At 41.9% G+C, this 21,900-nt stretch overlaps 3 protein-coding genes across 6 annotated transcripts in view; 2 read left to right on the top strand and 1 right to left on the bottom strand.

The window, feature by feature from the left end:
- Positions 1-4,157, top strand: part of spidr (scaffold protein involved in DNA repair) — a 68,998-nt gene extending 64,841 nt beyond the window's left edge. For all 3 annotated transcript variants that reach the window (XM_035430100.1, XM_035430101.1, XM_035430099.1), the window contains 4 exons: positions 1,223-1,316; positions 1,621-1,735; positions 2,552-2,605; positions 3,312-4,157. In XM_035430100.1, the coding sequence (XP_035285991.1) occupies positions 1,223-1,316; positions 1,621-1,735; positions 2,552-2,605; positions 3,312-3,500 (452 nt within the window). In that variant the 3' untranslated portion in view covers positions 3,501-4,157. The remainder of the gene's footprint in view (positions 1-1,222; positions 1,317-1,620; positions 1,736-2,551; positions 2,606-3,311) is intronic.
- A 446-nt stretch (positions 4,158-4,603) lies between these two features.
- cebpd (CCAAT enhancer binding protein delta) lies at positions 4,604-6,140 on the bottom strand. Its single transcript, XM_035430102.1, has one exon. It carries the CDS (start codon positions 5,865-5,867, stop codon positions 4,989-4,991), a length of 879 nt encoding a protein of 292 aa, XP_035285993.1. The 5' UTR covers positions 5,868-6,140; the 3' UTR covers positions 4,604-4,988.
- Positions 6,141-12,239: 6,099 nt separating this feature from the next.
- On the top strand, positions 12,240-20,551 carry mcm4 (minichromosome maintenance complex component 4). 2 transcript variants are annotated; one of them, XM_035428094.1, is made up of 17 exons: positions 12,240-12,329; positions 13,032-13,103; positions 13,713-13,877; positions 14,299-14,462; positions 14,560-14,658; positions 15,309-15,404; positions 15,526-15,621; positions 15,787-15,925; positions 16,049-16,269; positions 16,859-16,979; positions 17,104-17,363; positions 17,955-18,320; positions 18,441-18,568; positions 18,946-19,153; positions 19,242-19,470; positions 20,000-20,133; positions 20,251-20,551. In XM_035428094.1, the coding sequence occupies exons 2-17, from the start codon at positions 13,037-13,039 to the stop codon at positions 20,341-20,343; spliced, it is 2,586 nt and encodes an 861-aa protein (XP_035283985.1). In that variant the 5' UTR covers positions 12,240-12,329; positions 13,032-13,036; the 3' UTR covers positions 20,344-20,551. The 2 variants fall into 2 exon arrangements, with proteins under 2 accessions (XP_035283985.1, XP_035283986.1); XM_035428095.1 differs by lacking the exon at positions 12,240-12,329 and adding an exon at positions 12,367-12,388.
- The last annotated feature ends 1,349 nt before the right edge of the window (positions 20,552-21,900 follow it).

Below are 21,900 nucleotides of genomic sequence, written 5' to 3'. Positions count from 1 at the left end.
ACAGTAGGGTCTAACTTTGCAACCATAGATATAAATGATGCCCAGCTGAAATTCATATGTTGTCTCAGTTACTAAACACTATGGTGCAGAGATGCTCTTGAGCATTACACAAGCCCTGTCAGTTTTTGGGTTAATTTTGTGGACATGCAGGATAATCTTTGAACAGCTAGATTAGACATATTGTTTTTTTTTTGTTTTTTTCTTCTTCATAGCGGAACTAACTTGCTGACTGTCTAACATAGTTCCATTGTTCTAACAGAATATTTACATTAGCTAATTGTGAGTGTTTAAAGAATGTATAAATCGATGATGTGTATACCTGCAGCTGCATAAATTAATAAATCAGTAGCTGTATAAATATGTAAATCTGCAGCTATGTAAATTGATAGTCTAACTATAAATGTATACATGGATTATGTGTAAATATGTAGCCGTATAATTGTATAATATGTAGATCTGCAACTATTTTAATGGATAATGCGTAAATTTATAACTATTCTTTCATAGTGCATAACTGCAGCTGTTCAAATGTGTAAATATGCACTTGTATACATGTGTAATGTGTAAATTGCAGTTGCATAAATGTGTAATGTGTACACCTGCAGTTGTATAAATGTACAATTTGTAAATCTGTAGTTGTTTAAATGTATAATGTGTAAATCTGAAGTTTTATATGTAAATATGTGGCTGTGTGATCCTGGTGAAGTTAAGGATGTAAATAATGTAATGATGAGGATGATGAGGCCTCACACTTTCTGAAGCCATCACTGACTGCTGTGAACCTTCGAGTTTCACTGCTCAGATGAATAGCCACTGTGGTTACATTGTCTATTGCTCATTCTAATCAGAGGAGCCACACACTCAGACAGGACATTTCAGTCAGTAACCCACCTACAAAATAACTTCAAATACTTATTTGTGCATGGTTAACTGGTAGAGTAGGTCCAACAGTAACACATTCATTCAGTTGGCTCAACTGATTAACCTCCATTGGTACAGGAGTTGTTTGCTTTCTTTCTGCATTCTACAAAGTTATCGGGGCTAAGAAATCCATACAACACCAAAGAATGACTGATTAGAATTGTTTGTCCTCTAGGTTTTGTATTTGCAGCGGGAGTTGAGGAGTCAATGAGATGAGTGTGTCAGCAGAAATATGTGTACTGTGTGTAAGAAATATCGTAGTCTGGGTGTCTTGATGTGATAAGCCTGTTTCTGTCTGCAGGTGTGGTTGTCGGCGTGGATGAGGACACAGCCTATTCCTGGCCAGTCTGTAGCCTATGTGGGAGTGACCGGTTGGAGGCCTTGCATGGGGAGCAGTGAGTATCATGAATTTATCCACAAAGATGACTGGTTTAACGGTGAATTGATAATCCTATTGTAAGAAATCTTGCACTGACAAAAATTAAAAAATTCTGGTGTTCTTACCATTGGTGCTTTGAAGTTAAACTTCAATTATAAAAATTTTATCCACAAGATGATTATGATAATCCTAATATTAATTGAATGTAACCCAGTTATTAGTACTGTAATTTTATGTTCTATTTTGGAGGTAATGTTATTGATAACAAACATACAGTACTTTGTGTTTAAAATATGATTTATTTTGTGTGTCCCCCCTAGTCAAGCATTGTTCTGCAGTTTCTGTAACACTACAGTGGTCAACCCTACAATGAAGATGCAGCTTGAAGTCTTTTTAAGTTGTGCATCATTCAGTCAGTGCACCATTAAAATAAAGGTAAATGAAAATTGTACAGTATTGCATGCTTAATCTAATCTGAAACTCAGTATACACTACAGTTAGTAAGTATACACATGTGATTAACATTTATCAGTGTGAAGTCATTTTTATATATTTTATATATAAATATCACACGATGGAATAACTTGTCTTGGTACTAGTTCAACTGAGGCTTAACACTTGAAGATAAAGTTGAAACCTCTGTGGGTCCATGCAGAAGTAAAGTTGATGAATTGATGAACAAAGCTGTCACTTCATGAAGTCTGCTGTTCTGTTTTTGCCCACTGTGAGACAAACCATGAAATCTAAACAGCACAAGGGCTTGTAAAGGGAGGGGCACGGTGACACACTTTTAAGAGCTGCGCTCTGCACATGTAGCAGAGTTCTTCAGCTACTCAAACCGGCAACCTTTTAGCAGCAAGCCCATTTCCCAAACTGTTGCTCCACATTGCCACCCGTGTTTAATTATGAATACATTTTAATTAGCACATTTGACAGGAGAGTTTGACATCGTGATTTTTTTTTCTTTGACACTATTATTACACACAGCTGATAATGTCAGACAAAGGGACAGGGTTACTTAAGGTCAAAGTGCTGAAATTCCAGATGTAGTGGATGAGTCCTGTTTTGAAAGGCATAGTCATCTTTGAAGCGGTTCAATAAAGTGCATGCCTTTGATCAGTGCATTGCCTTGTTTATTATCAATTTCCTATCACATTGAGTTGATTGAAGTGAAACATACAGAAACATACAGTTCCAGATTCTGCATGATTTAAAGTGAACATGTATTTTTCTGTCAAATTTGTTTTCCAGCTGCTACAAGATACCATCGTGTCTTTCCTGAACTTCACCCCATCTGGCAGTGAGGTTGGTCTTCTCATATCTTAGAATCTCCCTTCTGATCCATAATGTACTGACACCGCATTTATACTCAGGACTCAGTCTTTTACACTTGAATGTAAAATAATTGGTGATCATTTTATATTTCGAACCCTTGGTACATGTCAAAGCCCTGCTGGAAAGCAGACAGTGATCATTTTGGAAATGACAGTGCCTCTGCTTATTTATGCTCTCATTTGACTTTGGGCATGTACACCCCTTCACCCCTGAATCATACAGTATCTGAAGTGCCTCTGATTAAAGCCTATTGTCCTCTCATTCTTCTGATAGATTTCAATGCAAGAACTATCAGCTGATAATTACTTTCTATTTACAAATGGTGAATAGGTGTTGATGTTACATCTGTCTCTGCTTGAAGGGGCCACTCAGTCAAACACTTACCGCACTTTACCCTCAGCTTTGAGTAATGCATTTAAGCACTAATGAATATAACATTGTTGATCGTCAAAGTAACCGTGATGTGTGAGCATTCAAAAACGAGTAATGCCATCTTAATTCCGTTACTCAAAGTTGAACACAGCGGGCCATTGAAGTTTGGCTAACTTGCCCCCCCTCAAGCACAGAGCTCCAGGCTCTTTGATTTGGCTCCTGCAGTCCTAATGTGAGAACATAGCTGCAGAAGGGCGCCCACATTCCTTCCGCTTGTTTCAAGTGCCGTTCGATGTGCTTCCAGGGTTACACGGTGGAGAATGTGTTGGGGAAGGAGGTGGGCCCCCTCGCCACTTACGTTCGTGTTGTAACAAGGAAGCCGGCACTCTGGGTCGGCCTGGAAGAAATCAGCCTCAGCAAAGGCTATTCAAACGAGGCGCTACAGGAGTCTGGCCCCGCCCCCGTCCCCACAAACGAAAGGGAAAGAATCTGAAGAGCATGTGGAGCACGAGTCACACCTCGGCGGCAGTCAGGACTGGGCTCCTCGTCGCACGCCTGGCGCACAGCAACATCAAACAGACGAGTCATGTGGACCTCCAGGGAAGACGCACCAATATAGCTGCATGTGCAGTCTTCAAACGTCTTGGCCCTCCTGACAGAGGAGTTTCAAAATACCCTCCTAGTACAGCAACCGACCGTTTAAGTACATCGAACAGAAAGAGTTTCTGATTTATTCACATATAAATCAGGACACTGGAAATGAGATGAAGCTGCAGACCTGAACGTGTGGTTTACCTGCGCCGTGATGCTACTTGGTCCCTTCTGATCCCTCAGCACGAGCTGAGAACAGAACCCCAGGTGCCCTCTGAGACTACTGTGTCACCTGCTTTATATCCACTAATCACTCACCTTGCTCACTGTCAGTCTTTCCTGATTAAAATTTGAACAGCCTCCTTTCTGTGGGTAAGCAACATTGACTGTGGAAAGATTTCACAGTAATGTCAAATCATCACATGTCAAATATAAACTGTTACTTTACCAAATGTATAGGCTGTCACACTAGAGACCAGGTTTGAGTTCATTCCTCCTGGCATATGGGAATGTGTACATGGTTGTACTAATAAACACCACATGGAATTGATTAATTTCATTTGTAATATTGCTTGATATTTTGTTTCACTTCATGTTACCATTATACATCAACAAGAAAATGCACTGGTATTTCATTTACTTAACATCAGGTGCACACCTTATCAAAACTTTAGGCTTAGTTGCAATACTGGACTTATATACAGTTTGTCAAAGTACTATGCCAACCATATTGGAAGGCCTGCAGACCCAATGAGCAAGCATTTTGCTAAGCAAGTCACTGCTTCCGGTCCAATGTTGAACAGGCAGAAGGGAACTTTAGCTCATAGACTGTTGAAACAACTAATCCAACTTTTGGTTCTCATTTACTTTCAACTCAACAGGCGTTTTTTTTTTTTTTTTTTACTTGTTAGAACAGTCACTAACCGGTTTGCCGTTTATTACAATATGCTCCTGACTTCAAATCCCACCCCACCCACACAAAAACGTCACCAGCTCATAAAACAATTATTTTTAGGCACTTTTATTATAGATTTTCTTACAAAAATCAAAAATTATATACAAACTATGTAAAAAATTTCAAACATGCTCAGGTTCTTCTTGACAAAAATACAAAGTTTGGAATTTAAAATATGTACCAAAACTGGCATGTATATATTTTTAACTGAACACAAAATAATTTAAAATAGAAAAACATTTGCCCGAAAAGTGATAATGACTGCTTTATCATATGCATGAATTATATGAGAAATATTCGGTACCCTTTTCAAAGCAATAAAGTTAATCTGGTGCAGCGTTACAGTAAGTCTGCTACAGATTGTTAATAGACATCAATGTATTGAGGTATGTTCTTTTAAAGTTCATAAATATCGATCCGAGGTTGATTCACATGTCACCGACCGTTCGCACTCGCCGTGCTTACAAAAGAGGAGTTGGGAAGATCTTTGAAGAAGCTCCTGAGGCTGGTAAGCTCGCGGGTTAAATGGTCGATTGTTTTGTGTAACCTATCATTCTCGGCGCCCAGTTCAATCATTTTTTGCTGCATTTCCATATTTCGTTGCTTTGCCTTGTCTCGGCTTTTTCTGACGGCGATATTATTCCTCTCGCGTCTCTGGCGGTACTCTGGGCTGTACCTGTCAACGTTCTTTTTCCCTTTCTCTTTTCCGACTTTGCGAGTGGTGCCCTGAATTGAGGAGGGCTCCGGAGTGGTCGGCGGGGTGGGCTGCCCAGTGTGCAGACTCACTGCGGTCTGTGCGCAGGTTTCAATTTGTGAAGGTAACGATGATGACATCTCACTGTCACTCCAGTCCGATTCCTGCTTAATGGGTGCGCTGAAGACCCCTTTCGAGAAACTCGCATCCAGTTTCCTCCCAAATTCCCTGGTCACGCTGACAGCAGACACGCCGGACGAAAGCGGCATGGTTCCTGACGTGGTGTTTGGCAGATACGTGAAGTCGGCCTTCTCCTGCTTCACGCTACTGTTGAATAGGTCTGCGAACAGCTCGTCGTTGCAGAGTTCCAGATTTGGCACAGAGGACATGGAGTCGATGTAGGAGCTGAAGTCGATGGCACTCTCGTCATCATACATCGCGGGAGCGGTGCTTAGCTCTGCCAGGTTGCTGTCCTCGCCGGTGCCACCATCTCGGTTGGGTTTGCAGGACCCGTGCACCGTGCTCAGCTTATTGTCGTAGAAGTTGGCAGGCTCCATTGCCCAACTCATATTGCATGGTGGTGAGACGCACTGCGAATCCAGGCTGTATAATACACTCATTAACGTAGATTTCCCTTTACTCCGGTAGGAAAATATCAGCACAAGCCTGCTATGTTTTTGTAACAGGTGTAGTCTTCGAATTAGTTATGACAGACTACGACTTCAGTTTTCACGCTCAGTTTATAAGCCTCGCCAAGTGTTAGCAGTAGGTTAAGAGAGACGTTTTCCCTTATTTGTTATGGTAGACTTATCACTGGTGAATAAATATTTATTCCCAAATCAAAGTTTGTTAAAGTCCGTGTCCTTAAGTTCCCAATGTTCTGAAACTTTCGAAGTGCGCACACTGTTTATGTACCTCCCGTGCTGACGTCAGAAGCTCACCTCCCCTCCTAACAAACCAGTAATGTCCAGTTCCAGTCAGACGGTCTCTGCCAGATCCCATTTGAGGAAAAGAGGGTGGTCTCGCTCCTCCCCTTACTACGAATAAAATGTGTCAAAGCTGATGCAAGGTTCAGCTTCAAAATTTCTGTCCAAGTTTTGTTGCAGTGTAGCTTCATTATTGTTTGATTTTATTCAGATGACAACTAGTAATTCGGGATTTTGCGTGTGAAACCGATGACATTTGGCTCATACAGATTTGGTCACTCGCCACACAACACTCCGTGACTTGTAACACTTTCACTTCTGAAAAGTAGCCTATTCTACGCAATAGGATATGTTTTTTGGAGACATAATTTGAAAAGTGTATTTGTAGGAATAACTGCAGCCTACAAAGTAAAGTTACTGTCAGAGAAGCATGTAGGATAAAACGCCATAACAGAATTACAGTTTATCGTTACTGGCAAGAATGAGTTTTAAAGTTAAGTTTAACGAGTCCAATAATTTCTTTGTATAGTCGTTAGCTTATAGTTGGCTTGTGCTTTCAGTGTAAGTGTCTTATGAATATTTAACCTCACTGTATAGAAGCACATCCGAATGTGAAATCAGTTGCTCGCGTTCCATATGAAATTGTTGATTATTTCACTCCACAGAAAATGGTCAGATCTCTAAAATCAGGTAAAATTCCGTAAAATTCCAACATTCGTCATTTTACAATGTCTAATCAATTTGTTCATTTTGCCACTTAGTGTCAAATATACTGCCTTTCATCGTCGGAGCACTTGTGCCTCTCCAGGCATTTCTATTTTTGAGAATACATTCTGTATTTTTCCAGTTGATAATTCAAATTATGATTGTTTCCGATTTAACAGACGCCACCTTGCGGACAATAGGAAAATATCCGTTTAAATGAACCGTTTAAATGAAGTCCTGGTTTAACCTTCTATGAATTACAGGAAATAGCTGTAGTAAATGTAAAGGAGAATCACAGTAGGGAACCACGAAAAGAACTCGAAAATAAAAGAATGCCCTGAAAGCATATTATCAGGTCCCTATCACAGGGACACATGCAGCAATGCAACATACATGAAAATGAGCCCCCTTTCCAGGAAACTGCTCTACTTCCATGAAGTTCAGTAGTCTATTTGGGGCCCATCTGGTCCATTTGGGAAGGAACTGCGCCGAAGCCAGATGTGCACACTTGAGCTGCTTGAGCTGTTCTGGCTCCCCACTGCAGGACTGCCTGACTGAAGAGAGGGCAGTGTATAATGCTGCAAGTCTATAGCACATTTGGCAAGTTAAATTCAATGGCGCCCTGTCTGGATTATCCCTTCTGTGCCATATGCTGCTTGCAGCTCGAGCGCAGTGTTCCATATTCTGGTGACTGCACACCTGGTGCTGGCAGAGCTGCTTTGCTGTTCCAGAGTGCCCCACTTCAGAACAGGGCTGGAACACCCAGCTGCCAGTGGGCGAGGCCTCTCATGACCTGGTCTAATAAGCAAAGCAGAGTCTGAGTATGCTTTAGTTATGGCACCAAGTTTTTTCCAATTTGTTCATGTCACATTCGCATAAATGTCCTGCATGTATGTGATTAATCTAGATAGGCTTGATGGCGTCTTATCTTTAAATGCTTATTTTTATTTGTAATAGAAACATCACATGCACATCTATGGTAAGGATTGCTACAGCATGTTTATCTTAAGTCAGAAATGTTATAATTATGTTTTTTCTGCTAATGTTGATTTGCTTTGCTTAACTGGGATTTTTTGATAAAGATGAAATGTGCCAGTGTTGTTTTTTTTTTTTTTAATTAAGAAGTAGTTACTATCATCAAGTTGTGAACATGCATCTATTTAGAGTTTTGAGCATGACACGTGACATATGTCAATGTTTCCTGCAAGAGAACAAAGGGAATTATTTTAACATGGCACCATCTTACTCTTGGTTCTCATAAGTTTTGTTTTAATGTTACCGCATAATGCTGCAGCGCGTCTGGTCTACAACCTCCCCAGACATTCCCATGTCACCCCCCTGCTCACTGACCTCCACTGGCTGCCTGTTATGGCTCGCATCAAATTTAAGACCTTGGTGCTTGCATACCAGGCAGCTAAGGGGTCAGTACCAGGATACATCCAGAGGATCATCAGACCCTACACACCAGCCAGACCTCTCCGTTCTGCCACCTCTGGACGCTTGGCACCTCCCCCTCTTCGTGTCTGTACTTCCCGCTTGCGTCTGCTGTCTGTCCTGACCCCTCACTGATGGAATGACCTCCCCGTGGCGATCAGAACAGCAGAGAATCTGACTACCTTCAAACGCAGACTAAAGACTCATCTCTTCAGGCTGCACCTCTCCCCACCCCTCCCTAGCCTATAGTTTAGCTCAATGTACCTAGTTAGGCTAATACGATCACGTTAGTTTTTATTTGGCAGGATTGTTTTTGTCTGATTCTGATTAGGCAAATGTGATTTCAGTGCTAGTTTGTACTTGGCAGGATTGTTTGTTTGTTTGCTGAACAGGTTACCCTACAGGGTTGGAGTCCTGATCTATGTGGTCACTTCTGGCACTATGATCTTTACTTCACTCTAGTGTGTTTCTTTTGCACCTCTGCACCTTGAACTAATGCACTTGTCGTACGTCGCTCTGGATAAGAGCGTCTGCTAAATGCCTGTAATGTAATGTAATGTAATAATGAAGTCAGTAAGCTAAAGAATCTCAGGATGTACATCAAGGCAGGAAGGCCAGCAAAGTCACTGGCTGACATTCTTAGGATTTATGATCTACTATAAGCTTACTGCTAGTAACTCATATTGTTAAACTCAGTAACAGAAATTAGTATACATTGAAAAAGTAGGCTATGTATTTACTTAGTGCAGAGGGACCAAAGAAGATTACATTTACCATGAAGAATTATACTGATGGGTTAAATACACCCGAGAAGTTTTGATGATTTAAATTGTTGGACTTATTAACAATTTCTTCTTATGAACAAATCTGAGAAATACTACTACAAGGATATATTTTTTGTAGGCATGAAACTCTAGTATGCCCTGGATCCAGAAATTGAGCAGTTAAACTGTGCATCCTCTATTAACAGTTTCAAAGTTACACACTTACATTAGTGCACATACTTACATTTGCATATGGCAAGTTTGTAGAGATTGTTTGGCTTATGCCTACTGTTTTGTTCTACCAAATATAATGGATTTAACAAATGATGTGAATATCTGATGTATGAAAGCCACAATGTACACCGAAGTGTTGTGCAACTTAGAGCAGTAGTTCATAAATGTCATTTGTGAAGTGTGCATATTTTTATGAATGGTGGAAATCCCATATGGTCAACTTTATGGTCTCCTGAGGCAAATGTTTTTTGTAATGAGAGTAAACTCAAATTTTATGTATCACATTTCATAAAATGGAACCAAGAGTTATATGTTTTCAAAGCTTGCATTTTCAGTAATCTGCTAGATTTTGTATATCTACACATTGTCATGATTCCTTGTACTTGAGAAAATCACAACAGTTGAGAACAGTTGAGAACAGAAAAAAATGATGTGGAATTGATTGATATACTACTACATTTCTCTTGTGCTTGTGCCCCCCGGGCTTGTTATGCAAGGAGCTATCTGAGCCTTGGGTGTTGAGGACTGTTCTAGATCAGTGCAGGGAGGTGGGAGCTTTAACTTTCACCAATAGAGCAGGGAGGTGTGGTATCCTAGATGAACTTACCGGACTGGGCCAGAAAATGTTGGCCCCTATCCAAGAAAGTAAACAAAAGCCCTTGACAAGCACGGCACATTTTTGCTGAGTAATCTTAAAGAAAGAGTGCTTTCAGTCCAGAGAGCTGAAGCCCTGTACGTCCCACTGTACTTCATACAGACGCTTTAACCGAATAGTTTCTGGTCCAAAGTTCATATACAAGTGGCGTGTCTTTTACAAACTGAAAATGCACTTTTATAATAGTAAGCTATTGAATACCGTGCATTTAAAAAGTAGTCATTTCCTCTAAATTAATTTGAAGCTTAATACAGAATTCTTAAATTTTTTCCCACCCTTCAACTTTTTGAGATTAAGGTACATATTTCTAAATCTGAATGGAACAATACTAAAGATTAACACTGATAACTGTAACCTTTATCACAAGCTAGATTTTATCACAGCATAGGCCTACAGGACCAAGTGAGTGAATACCATACTGTAGTTATAGCATTTAATGCTACAGCAAATTGGCCAAATAGGCCTAGATCAGTGCATCAGTTGAATAGGCATAGCCATTGTCAAGGTACAGATTTAGGAGAGGAACTGTGATATGCTTCCAAAATGTTATGTGGTAAAGTTATTTAATTTATGCCATTCACTTCACACAAGAAGGCATCCCAAACATTTCTAAATAAAAAACCGCAAGATATCAACTGAGCTAAGAAAATACATTTTTGCTCAGCAAACTTCAATTTGAGGTGCTTCCCAAGTTGGTGCAACTTAGCTTGAAAAAGAAATGTATTTTAAAAAATAATAAAATATATTAACAACAACAACAAGGTAATGCCTTAATGTGCATTAACATTTCACCTTCCCCAGAATGCAGACATATAAAAACTGCCATGTCCTACGTCACAGTGTCTACAACCATTGAATCAGAGCTTTGTTGCTCCTTGATTATTTTGCATATAAAAAATTAGATGAACAGCGCCCCCTACTGTAATGAGGGAGGGTGGCTTTGCAGAAAGCACCAAGAGCCCTAAACCAGAAATACAAATGCCAAAAATGTAAAGCCCTTGAATTCAGTGTCCTCAAGGAAAAATTCTCCCAAAAAATGTCTGCTGAACTCCATCTTAAAAATAATTAATCTGTTGCACAGTGATAATCAGTGCCCAGATGAAGAGCACACACAAAAAAACAAAAAAGAATACATTATACTTTGGGATGCTGTGTGCTCTGCATGTTCTGCTTTTGGGGATACATTTTCAAGCTCTGACCAATCGGTACAATGTCAGACAGTGAATTAAAGCAGAACTCAAAAAAAAAAAAAACATAATTCCAGCAGGAATTCCAGACCAGAGGGCAGGCATCCCATCAGTGGAAAAAGGAGACAAGAAAGGGCAGGTCACCAGTGTGTTTGCCACATGGGAAACAAGTAGGCCTATATCTATTTGGTGCCAAATGTGTGCTTGCTTTTCATTGGGTAGGCCTATGTACAATAAATGTGTATTTTCTAATCGTATTAATAAATACAAGTATTTTGTACTGGCCTGGGTATAACCAGTGTTTATACACCCGCATACATTCACGTTTTGACATACAGACGATGATTCATACCAATTAATGTGCAGTACGTTTTATCTGAATGATGCTAAGATTAGACTCTACTGCCTTGTAGAGTCGCCTCGAAGACACGTCGCTAAATAATATTTCTTTCAAGACGTACTTTGGGAGACACCTGCAGGCCTCATGCAGTATTTCACTTGCCAATTGCGAATCTTCAAAATAATGTAGCCGCTGCGGAGAATGACGAGCTCTTCTGAGGCACACCTTTGATGACTAGTGCAAAATTCTCGGCGTACTTAAAAGTAAAAGGGCGCACGCACACTCCGAACGAACGGACATCGATTCTACCTGTCTTCCGGGAGCTTTAACAGCGTAAACGTTGCAGATTTGCAACTTCACCATCACTAACAAGGTAGCCTGCCTAAATGTGCCTACGTATATTTCAATGACCTCCCTCCACTTACTTAACCTGCGAGTGGCTAGCCAGTCGCCGGCCAAATAAACCCCGTAGATAACCACGTGAGGTGTTCGTTCCTTTCAGTTTTTGCCGCGAAATAATGGTATAAACCATGGAAGTGTAGGCAAGTATGTGTAAGCTCGACATTCAACGTCATGAAATTCTGATTATCTGAGCTCTAAATAATAAAATAAATTAAATAGGTCCTATACATATATGTGGTATATCTGATGGGCACAGCATTTTATAATAATTTTGCTAAAATCGTTGCCGTACGGCAAGCGTCCCCTATAAAATAGCAAAAGAAAGTGTCACCCAAATCGCGCTTAACTATTGGTAAGAAATTCGCGCGAAATATACGTCACCAGGCTGTATTTCGCGCGAATTTGTTATTACTGAAGAGAAGGACAGTGAGAGAGGTTGGTACGAATTATATGCTTATATTATGATATTTATACTATATTTGTTGTTATACAAGGTATTTTGGCTTCCGGTGATATTCGTTACTGTTGTTAAGATGCGTTTAGTGTAAAAAGAGCGTACACGTACACGGTACATCACTGCAACAATAAAATCGACTTGGTGTGTTCTTAGTCTTATGTATTGTAGCTAACGGTAGATCGTACCCTAAGTTAGCAAACTAGCATGTTGTGTTGTTTCTGCGAGTTCCCTGGTGTTGCTGAGGCCTCAAGTCACATTTTCTATTTTTTAGTGTTTGTATGTGCTACTCAATTCTAAATACAGTCGTTCTGGAAAGTTGCATTTGTATGGTCGCTACAGCTAACATCTTGATGAAGAGCATACGAATTCGCTAATGTTAGTTAGCTTGCCAGCTGCGAGTAGGTAGTTAAGTTAATGGTTAATATTTTAAAGACTGCGTTGCTTTAATTGCTGCCAGAATTATTAGCTCGTGGTAGCTATTTGTCTGATGCTTTAGCTGGAGATGTGTTTAGCGAAGTTCAGAGCTACAGTAGCATTGTTTTGCCAACTTTAGTTTTTTTAAAAAAAAATTTTTAGGTCGCATAATATGACATGCTATGACATGATATGCTAATGTGTATTGGCATTTGTTTGCATTTGGCCTGGTTGTGTAAACCCTCTATTTTGTTTATGGTTTACAGTGCTCATGATGTCGTCACCGTCGTCAACCCCGAGTAACGGCAAACGTGGGAGGGGAAGCAATCCACCTACCCGTGAGTTATGGATCATTGTGATTTATATTTAAGTATATATTTGGGCCATACTGTCTATGGTATTATGCAGTTCCTGAAGATGTTTTGGCCACACTAATTCTATGAACCTCCCATTCCACCTCATCCCAAAGGTGCTCAATGGCTACATTCACACTACAGTTGTCACTCCATATTGCAATGTTAGGTCCTGTTAGGTCCATACACAATCTGGATGTGAGAGTGACAGCCACACTCTACAAACAAAGTTACTACCTGAAAAATTTAGGGATTGATTACAGAATTTGAGTCAGGATGCAGTTAGTCTGAGTAGTGTGTGGCAGAATCACACTGGACCAGTAGCGTTTGATGCAAGGCTCAGCACGCGCATCTTGGCTCTCTTGTTTGAAAATGGTGGAATGCAGAGGCTTGTCCCTCCCATTAATTGCTCTCACCGGTTTGGCGTTGAACCGACCTTGTACACCTTTTCGTGAAGATTGATTTACTGACCAGCCCCTGGATTTACAGTAACTAGGTTGAAACTGAATGTGAAGATTTGTGTGAAATGTTTGAACTGCATTTTAACAGAATATTGAGTGCTCTGCAGTAACTCGTACATATGTTTGGGTCCAGCACTAGGAGATGGGATCTCCTCCCCTCCATCCCAGCGTCGCCGGACGGAGGACACCTCGACCGCGGATCTGCAGCCGATGCCCACGTCCCCCGCCACGGACATGCGCAGCCCGGTGGCTCAGGACACCTCTCTGTTCTCCAGCCCGCTGCGGTCCCGCCCCTCGGGTACGCTCCAGCCCTAGCGCCTCTGTGTAGCCTGCTGTTCCAGGTGCTGTTGAACTTGCCTGGCGCTGTGTGATGGTGCTCGAAAGTTTATGTAGTCCATGTGGAGTTTGAAAAATGGTTAAAAGTCTATTCAGATTTGCAGTGCACCTTAGCTGATTTGTACCTGCTGCTGATTTGTGTGTAGCAGGTTCATACTGTATGACGGTGGCCTGATGCATAGCAAAATTGTCAGGCTCACGTACAGTAATATCTTTTTTTTTTTTTTAAATTATTCAGCTCTAAAACATTGCTAGAATATGCTGTTTTCTGACTGATGCGAAAAAGATAGGTATAAAGGGTGCTGTATAAATAAGCAACAAATTATCATTATCTTTACATATCTGGCATAATCGCATGTTTCAAAATGAAATTCTTGTTCTAGCTCCCCCGAGTGAGATTGACCTGAGCTCCCCACTGATGTACGGCACCCCCAGCTCCAGGATGGAGGGGACGCCTCGCAGCGGAGCGCGCGGGACCCCCGCCAGGCAGCGCGCCGATCTCGGGTCCGTCCGGAAGGCTCGCCAGGTGGACCTGCACTCTGAGCCGGTGAGTGGCTGTCATTCCGTCGCCTGTGTCTTCTCGTGCTCCATCGCACGCGTCCCGTTGCTCTCAAAACAAAGGTGACTGACTGTGTTCCTCCCAGCCTTCAGGAGGTGATGTGGCCACCGAGCAGCCAGCAGGACAGAAGCTGGTGATCTGGGGCACTGATGTCAATGTGGGGACCTGCAAGGAGAAGTTTCAGGTACGGAGAAGGCATCAGATAAACCCTTTTTTCAACTGTCGTGGCCTCATCCAGGCTGACCTAGAAGCAGGAGTCATGCAGTAGGCAGGGGTACACTTATTGGATCGGTAGTATTTCCTTTAGTAGACCCTCCATACAACAAAAGAGGAAAGTGCTTCCAAGATCAGGTGACCTTGGGGCTATTAGTTGTTTTTGGATTCTTTGATGCTGTAAACACATTTGATCTGGCTAATTGGATAAAGAATACTTCATTCACTCTAGAAGTTTCAATGCCCAGGAGTGGTCACCTGGGCTTTTAGCCTACATAAAGTTCAATTTGCTTAATCCCTGTACAACACAGAATTTTCCATGGCCATGCAGAAATAAGTGTAGACGGTCATGTTCTGTAGCCAAGATGGTTTGAGGTGGCAGAATGACTAATGGATTGTTTTTCCAGGCTAGCTATCTTTCTATATTCTCACTTCACTGACAGGCTAACCCTGTCGCCAGACTGAAACTAGATTGTAGTAAAGTGTTTATATTGGGTTTGTTGCTTGGATAAATCTTGTTGATTCATGTGTTAATGTTGACGGTTGGCAAATCCTGCACAGTCCCCCATCTTCAGAGGAGCCTCCGACTGCTTTAACACGCCTGTTCCTCTCTGTCTGCAGAGATTCCTTCAGCGCTTCACTGATCCTGGCTCCAGGGAGGATGAGAACGCCGGGCTCGATCTGAACGAGCCCCTCTACATGCAGAAACTGGAGGAGGTAGCCTGTCACCTGCAGTGTGGTGCTGAACCCCACATCATCCCGCAAACAATGTGTGGTGTTTAAACGGTACATAACCCGTACGATGCTTCTGGTGTGTGACTCTCTGACCTTTCTGTAGATCAATGTCGTTGGAGAGCCAGTGCTGAATGTTAACTGTGGGGACCTGCAGGCCTTTGATGGCGACCTGTACAGGCAGCTGATCTCTTATCCTCAGGTAATGCACCCTGGCAGGTAACCCACCAGTCCTCTGCAGTTCATGCAGTCCTTTCCTGCCTGTTTGTGACGGCGGGATCATTTCAGATGCCTGGCCGCCTACAAATTCTGTTGAGTTTGACGTACGCTGCAGTGCGTAGTGTTTAAATTGGTTTTTGTGTTGCAGGAAGTTATTCCTACTTTTGACATGGCTGTTAACGAGCTCTTCTTTGAGCGATTCCCTGACTCCATTTTGGAGCACCAGATCCAGGTGCGTCCCTACAACGCTCTGAAGACCAGAAACATGAGGAACCTCAATCCTGAGGGTAAGAAGTCTCTTTGCCAACTTGATAGGATGGGTTTTCACTTTTATTCTCATTACTGTGGGGGTGTTATGCATCATCTTTAAACTTAATCAGTCCACCTCCTCCGGTCTTCGGTATCCTCAGACATTGATCAGCTGATCACGATCAGTGGCATGGTGATCCGCACCTCCCAGCTGATCCCCGAAATGCAGGAGGCCTTCTTCAGGTGCCAAGTGTGCGCCTTCAGCTCGCGCGTGGAGGTGGACCGCGGGCGCATTGCCGAGCCGGCCGTCTGCCGTGGCTGCAACACCACCCACAGCATGGCCCTCATCCACAACCGCTCCACCTTCTCCGACAAGCAGATGGTGAGAGACGCCTTCCTATGCACCATGAGCCACGTTGCTCCTCTGGTTTCCCTAGTGTGGCCCTAATGGCCCTAAGTGACCCACTCTGTGAATCTTGGTGCATATTTATGGTTTCTGCTGGAAGACTGAAACTAGCCCGAAGGCGTTTTGAGGGTCTTGGCACATTTTGGAAAGGATTCATAACACTTAATAATGCAGCTGGATTCAGCACAAACACAGGCCTACTTGCTTACCTATTTAGGTTACTTCAGGTAGCTGACAAACTTGAGCTTTGATTGCATCTGCAATTAGGTCCGGACAATGTGCATATATGCATTCATTTCAAAGCAGGTTATTAATGGTGCAGTGTATTTATGTATAAATTGCCCTTTTTGGGAAACTGATTAGCCTATATATGTAAAACAATACATTAGATTATTAATCATATAAATTAATTATCCTCCTTGTGGTTTTTGATTGCTGGAACATCCCTGATTTAGTGTTATTTTTGGTGCAAGTTGAGAAATGGAAGGATGTAGTGTGTTGCTTATGTTCCAGCAGTGGATTTCGTCACAGTGAATTGTAACCAGTTTCTTAACTCTGATTCCAGATAAAGCTGCAGGAATCTCCTGACGACATGCCTGCTGGACAAACCCCTCACACCACTGTGGTCTACGCTCACAATGACCTGGTCGACAAGGTGCAGCCTGGTGACCGAATCAACATAACTGGTGAGCTGCCTTTATTAACAAAAAAGAAAATGTTTTAATGTTACTTGGCCATTTGGCTGACCATGGTTTCTCATAGGATTCTGAATGAATTTAGCATTAATCTGGAAACCGTGCGGCTCTTCAGGCATTTATAGAGCGGTTCCCATGCGAGTCAACCCACGCCAAAGCAACGTGAAGTCCGTGTACAAGACCCACATAGATGCCATCCACTTCCGCAAGACGGATCAGAAGCGGCTCCACGGCTTGGACAAGGACGCGGAGCAGAAGCTGTTCACGGAGGACCGTGTCCGGGTGCTGAAGGAGCTGGCGGCCAAGCCTGACGTATACGACCGCTTGTCTTCAGCGCTGGCACCCAGCATCTATGAGCAGGAGGACATCAAGAAGGTAAGCTCCTCCAAGACCCGTCACTGTTCAACCCTGTTTTCAGTTTAGAGGTATACAAAGGAAGCAGGAAAGATATTAAGATAATGCTTTTTTTTGTGTTCTTCCCAGTGTGTTGGAACCTTTTTTAAAATTGGTTGAAGTGCATTGATCAAAAAATATCCATTAATCCGGTGAGGATTAGCTGAAAGAATCAAAAACTTTTGCCATGCTTAATCTGTGAAATGTTCTGCTGATGGCAGTCATCTATGCTCTTAACTGCTCATTTAGGGTACAGGTTAGTGAAGAGGAATTGGTATTTATTTAGGTGAAATAAGAACATAACGTGTACATTGTGTTGTCTGGGTTTTGAGACCAAGATTGAAGTTGGGTGCTTGCTTATACACCTGTAAACTGGACTTGTCATTTCTGCTTAAATTTCTATTGTGATCGACACAGTGCTTTTTTCTGAATAGGACGTGCTTGTCTGCACTTTAGAATCAAAAATCGAGGTTGTGATTACAGATTAAGAGGGGACGTGTCATGTTCATTTTCAAACCATTTATTATCCAAAGTGTTTCTCCTAAACAGAGCGGGTTTCTGTTATTTTCCCAGGGAATTTTGCTGCAGTTGTTCGGGGGCACTAGGAAAGACTTCAGCCAGACTGGGAGAGGAAACTTTCGCGCTGAAGTCAACATCCTTCTGTGTGGAGATCCCGGGACCAGCAAGTCCCAGCTGCTGCAGTACGTTAACAACCTTGTGCCCCGTGGCCAGTACACTTCAGGCAAGGGCTCCAGCGCCGTCGGGCTGACCGCTTACATTATGAAAGACCCTGAGACCCGGCAGCTGGTCCTGCAGACCGGTGCCCTGGTGCTCAGCGACAATGGCATCTGCTGCATCGACGAGTTCGACAAGATGAGCGACAGCACGCGGTCGGTGCTGCACGAGGTCATGGAGCAGCAGACACTGTCTATTGCCAAGGTACGGTGTGAACTCCCTGGAGCTAATGCTACGGTTTCTCCCCATCTGTTGATTTTCACTTCTGTGTATACAGAACATTAATGTTGGGTCGTGGGTTTAATTATGCATTTTGTTTTTTAGGCAGGAATTATTTGCCAGCTGAATGCTCGCACCTCGATCCTAGCTGCAGCTAACCCAGTGGGGTCTCAGTGGAACCCGAAAAAGACCACAATTGAAAATATTCAGCTTCCACACACTTTACTGTCCAGGTAAACATTTACTTTATTATTGCACTGAACATTTACATATCATAAGTACTCCTGCACATTAGTATTATGAAATGTGAAAAAAATGTGTGTGTGTGTGTATATATATATATATATATATATATATATATATATATATATATATATAAGAAAACTGGGTTGAGAAGAATTCAGTTAAAATATCCACATTTACTGATGAACAAAGTATAAACTTTTTTCCAATTTCTATATACTATAACTCAAAACTATGAGTTTTCCTTAGAAGTAAATAATTTTAGACACAGCTTCATACTAAACTATTGGTTTGGTTTCATTTTGAGGCACATGCATCGTCTGTTTGAGAAGAGCTCATGGATTATATGGTTATATTCCCTCTACAGATTTGATCTCATCTTCCTGATGCTCGATCCTCAAGATGAAGCCTACGACCGACGTCTCGCTCACCATTTGGTAGCCCTGTATCACCAAAGCGAGGAGCAAATCGAGGAAGAGTTTCTGGACATGGCTGTTCTTAAGGACTACATTGCTTACGCTCGCACTTACATTAACCCCAGATTAAGCGAAGAAGCTAGTCAGGCACTTATTGAGGTACACCCAGTTAGTTTCCTTTTCTTGTTAAAATCTTGATTGCGAGATCTGTTGTGTTCAGGTGAAGATGTGACCTCTGTCTCTTTAGGCCTATGTGGACATGCGTAAAATTGGAAGTGGGAGGGGCATGGTGTCTGCCTATCCTCGCCAGCTGGAGTCCCTTATTAGGCTGGCGGAGGCCCATGCCAAGGTGCGCTTCTCTGACAAAGTGGAGACCATCGACGTTGAGGAGGCGAAGCGGCTCCATCGTGAAGCCCTGAAACAGTCTGCCACAGATCCCAGGACTGGATTTGTGGACATTTCAATTCTCACCACAGGTGAGGATGAAAATGATCGCTGCAAATGTTTTAGATGTTGATAAGCATATGTTAAAAGTAATACCCGAGTAATTCACTATTTGTTGTTTTGAACTACTGGTTTTTATCTATTGGAGGACGAAATGCACTGTATGGATTTTATCCTATTAAAAATTAAGGGGAAAATTACTGTTGCCCCAAGCTTCATATCTTGGTGATTCAGTTCAAATGCAAGTGAAAAGTTCAGTATTCCAACTTTAAAAAGTATTTCATATCCAGTCCAACACCCTGCAGTGGCAGTAACGATTCATTTGGCATGAGTTGTGGAAACTTCAATATATTTAGTTGGACATTCATTTATTTTTACTGCAGTCCTTGTACAGTGGGTAACATGTCATTGGAAATATTTTGGTCTCTACTGGTTGTTTAGCAGCAGGTCAGGGTTGACTGAGAGCTTGCGTATTCCTCTGCGATGCTTTCGCGAATAATTTGAAAATGGTATGGTTTGAGTTTTGTATGGTGCTCTAACATACCGCTGAATGTTGCCCAGGAATGAGTGCCACTGCCCGAAAGCGCAAGGAGGAAATAGCCCAGGCTTTGAAGAAGCTGATCCAGACAAAGGGCAGGACTCCAGCCATGAAATACCAGCAGCTGTTCGATGATCTCCGCGCACAGTCTGAATTGGTAAGCCCTCATCTCTTTGCCCCTTAGAGAAGTTTCACCACACTCCAGATGCATGGACAGATGGACCTATTACAGTTGCATCCTCTCATGGTGTTAATGCATTTATTTGTATTTCAGGCAATCACGAAGGACATGTTTGAAGAGGCTCTTCGAGCGCTGTCTGATGAAGACTTTTTAACAGTCACAGGGAAGACTGTACGCTTGCTTTAAATATGTTGTTCTGTGGGAAGTGGTTGCAGTTATTGAGTTTCAATACTCATTTCATTTTGCTGTCTTTCTTGTTGCTCTTATTGACACTTAAAAGATATTTTTGAAAATGTTAATGAAATACAGAACATGTCAATTTTGTTTGTATCGTTGGATTGTTGAATGGAATGGTTTAAAACTATAGCTTGTAATAAACAAATCTTGTAAGGTAGTTATGCGTTATTCAGCATATTTTAATTCCGACAAACGTAATTTCTACGGCCCATACACACATACTCTGCTCATCTGGTTAAAGAACTACACGAGGCCCCCAGTATGGCTGATATACCCATACTTGATTGATTTCCTATTGATTGATTCACCATAGGGTGACATGGAATTGCCAATTGTATCACACAAGGAATGGGAGTGTTCAGTTGGATAGGGTTCCACGTTCATCGCTATCTAGTGAAAACATGATGAAGCCACTACTCGTACCATACCATTTTTGGCAATAAACAAAAAAAAAGGACCTTCCCAATCGGTTATTGGTTTAAACATTAATCACAATATGCTGTTTTGAACCAACAACGGTTTGTCCTGTAAATATTGCAGATATTAGCAATATATGCAGTTATTTTTCATTGGTACAGTTGTTCTGCACCTCTGTTACAACAGTCCTCCACATACTTTGCAGATGTAACATTGGACCAGGGGTAACGTTTAAGTTGTACATGAACCATTTGTGATCTTAATGTGACTTATTATAGCAGACGTGTACGCTCTTTGCAACAAAATTTCACTGCTTTTGATCACATTACTTCTAATTCAATAGAAAGTGGAAATTCCTCTAGCTGCTAACTTACGAGATGATAAAGCCAGCTACAGAGTATTGTTAGCTACCTTCATCGCTAATAAAGCTAAATACAAGGCTGCTTAGTCAACTATCTTCCCAGTACGTATGCATGTGAAAAACATTGCGCCAAAGTATACAATCGTGATAGCCTTGTATCCACTGAGGGGTTGACGCATCCAAATGACACCACTTCTGGAACTGGACTGTAACTAGAAGAATGCAGCGAGTGCAGGTGATGCTATGTGTGCACTGAAACCGGAACCCCACTGCCATGCCCTCTTATCAATTTGGGAGAACAGACTACCACAAATATCTTCCTTGTGGCAACAAGCAGTCACACATTTTTTCTTCACTATCCATTTCACCACTGCCTTTTTCTCAACTGCTGGCAGACTGCAAGTGCCTGATCAGCCGGAGCAGTCGATACTGCAGTGATTCAGAGAACATCCTGCTGTCTAAAACCTTCCATCATGTTCTGAAGCAAGAAGCACTTCAAGCTTGTTCAGCGACATTATGTTTCCAGATGATGTTCATACGAACAGATTAGTTTTGTAGCATGTGTTCACAATGATACCCGCCAAACATTTTGATGTCAGGCATGTAATCATCAGTTATGGAGGTCAATACTGATTAGTGGGGCAGAAATTAACGATTTTGTTTTATGTCACTAATTTCATGAGTACCTATTATAGGTAGAAAAGTGGTTGTGTCATGACTTGTCCTCA

This window comes from Anguilla anguilla, chromosome 8 (assembly GCF_013347855.1).
Source record: "Anguilla anguilla isolate fAngAng1 chromosome 8, fAngAng1.pri, whole genome shotgun sequence".
Classification (NCBI taxonomy): domain Eukaryota; kingdom Metazoa; phylum Chordata; class Actinopteri; order Anguilliformes; family Anguillidae; genus Anguilla; species Anguilla anguilla.
Note: the sequence above shows the minus strand (reverse complement) of the source record. Positions and strands in the feature narration are given on the sequence as shown.

Bases quoted from the DNA above. Each gene is read 5' to 3' on its own strand.
- mcm4 (XM_035428094.1), top strand. From the start codon at position 13,037: ATGATGTCGTCACCGTCGTCAACCCCGAGTAACGGCAAACGTGGGAGG. The intron at 15,926-16,048 runs GTAAGAAGTCTC...CGGTATCCTCAG, and splicing joins GAGGAACCTCAATCCTGAGG to ACATTGATCAGCTGATCACG. The intron at 19,154-19,241 runs GTACACCCAGTT...CTGTCTCTTTAG, and splicing joins CTAGTCAGGCACTTATTGAG to GCCTATGTGGACATGCGTAA.
- cebpd (XM_035430102.1), bottom strand. From the start codon at position 5,867: ATGAGTGTATTATACAGCCTGGATTCGCAGTGCGTCTCACCACCATGC.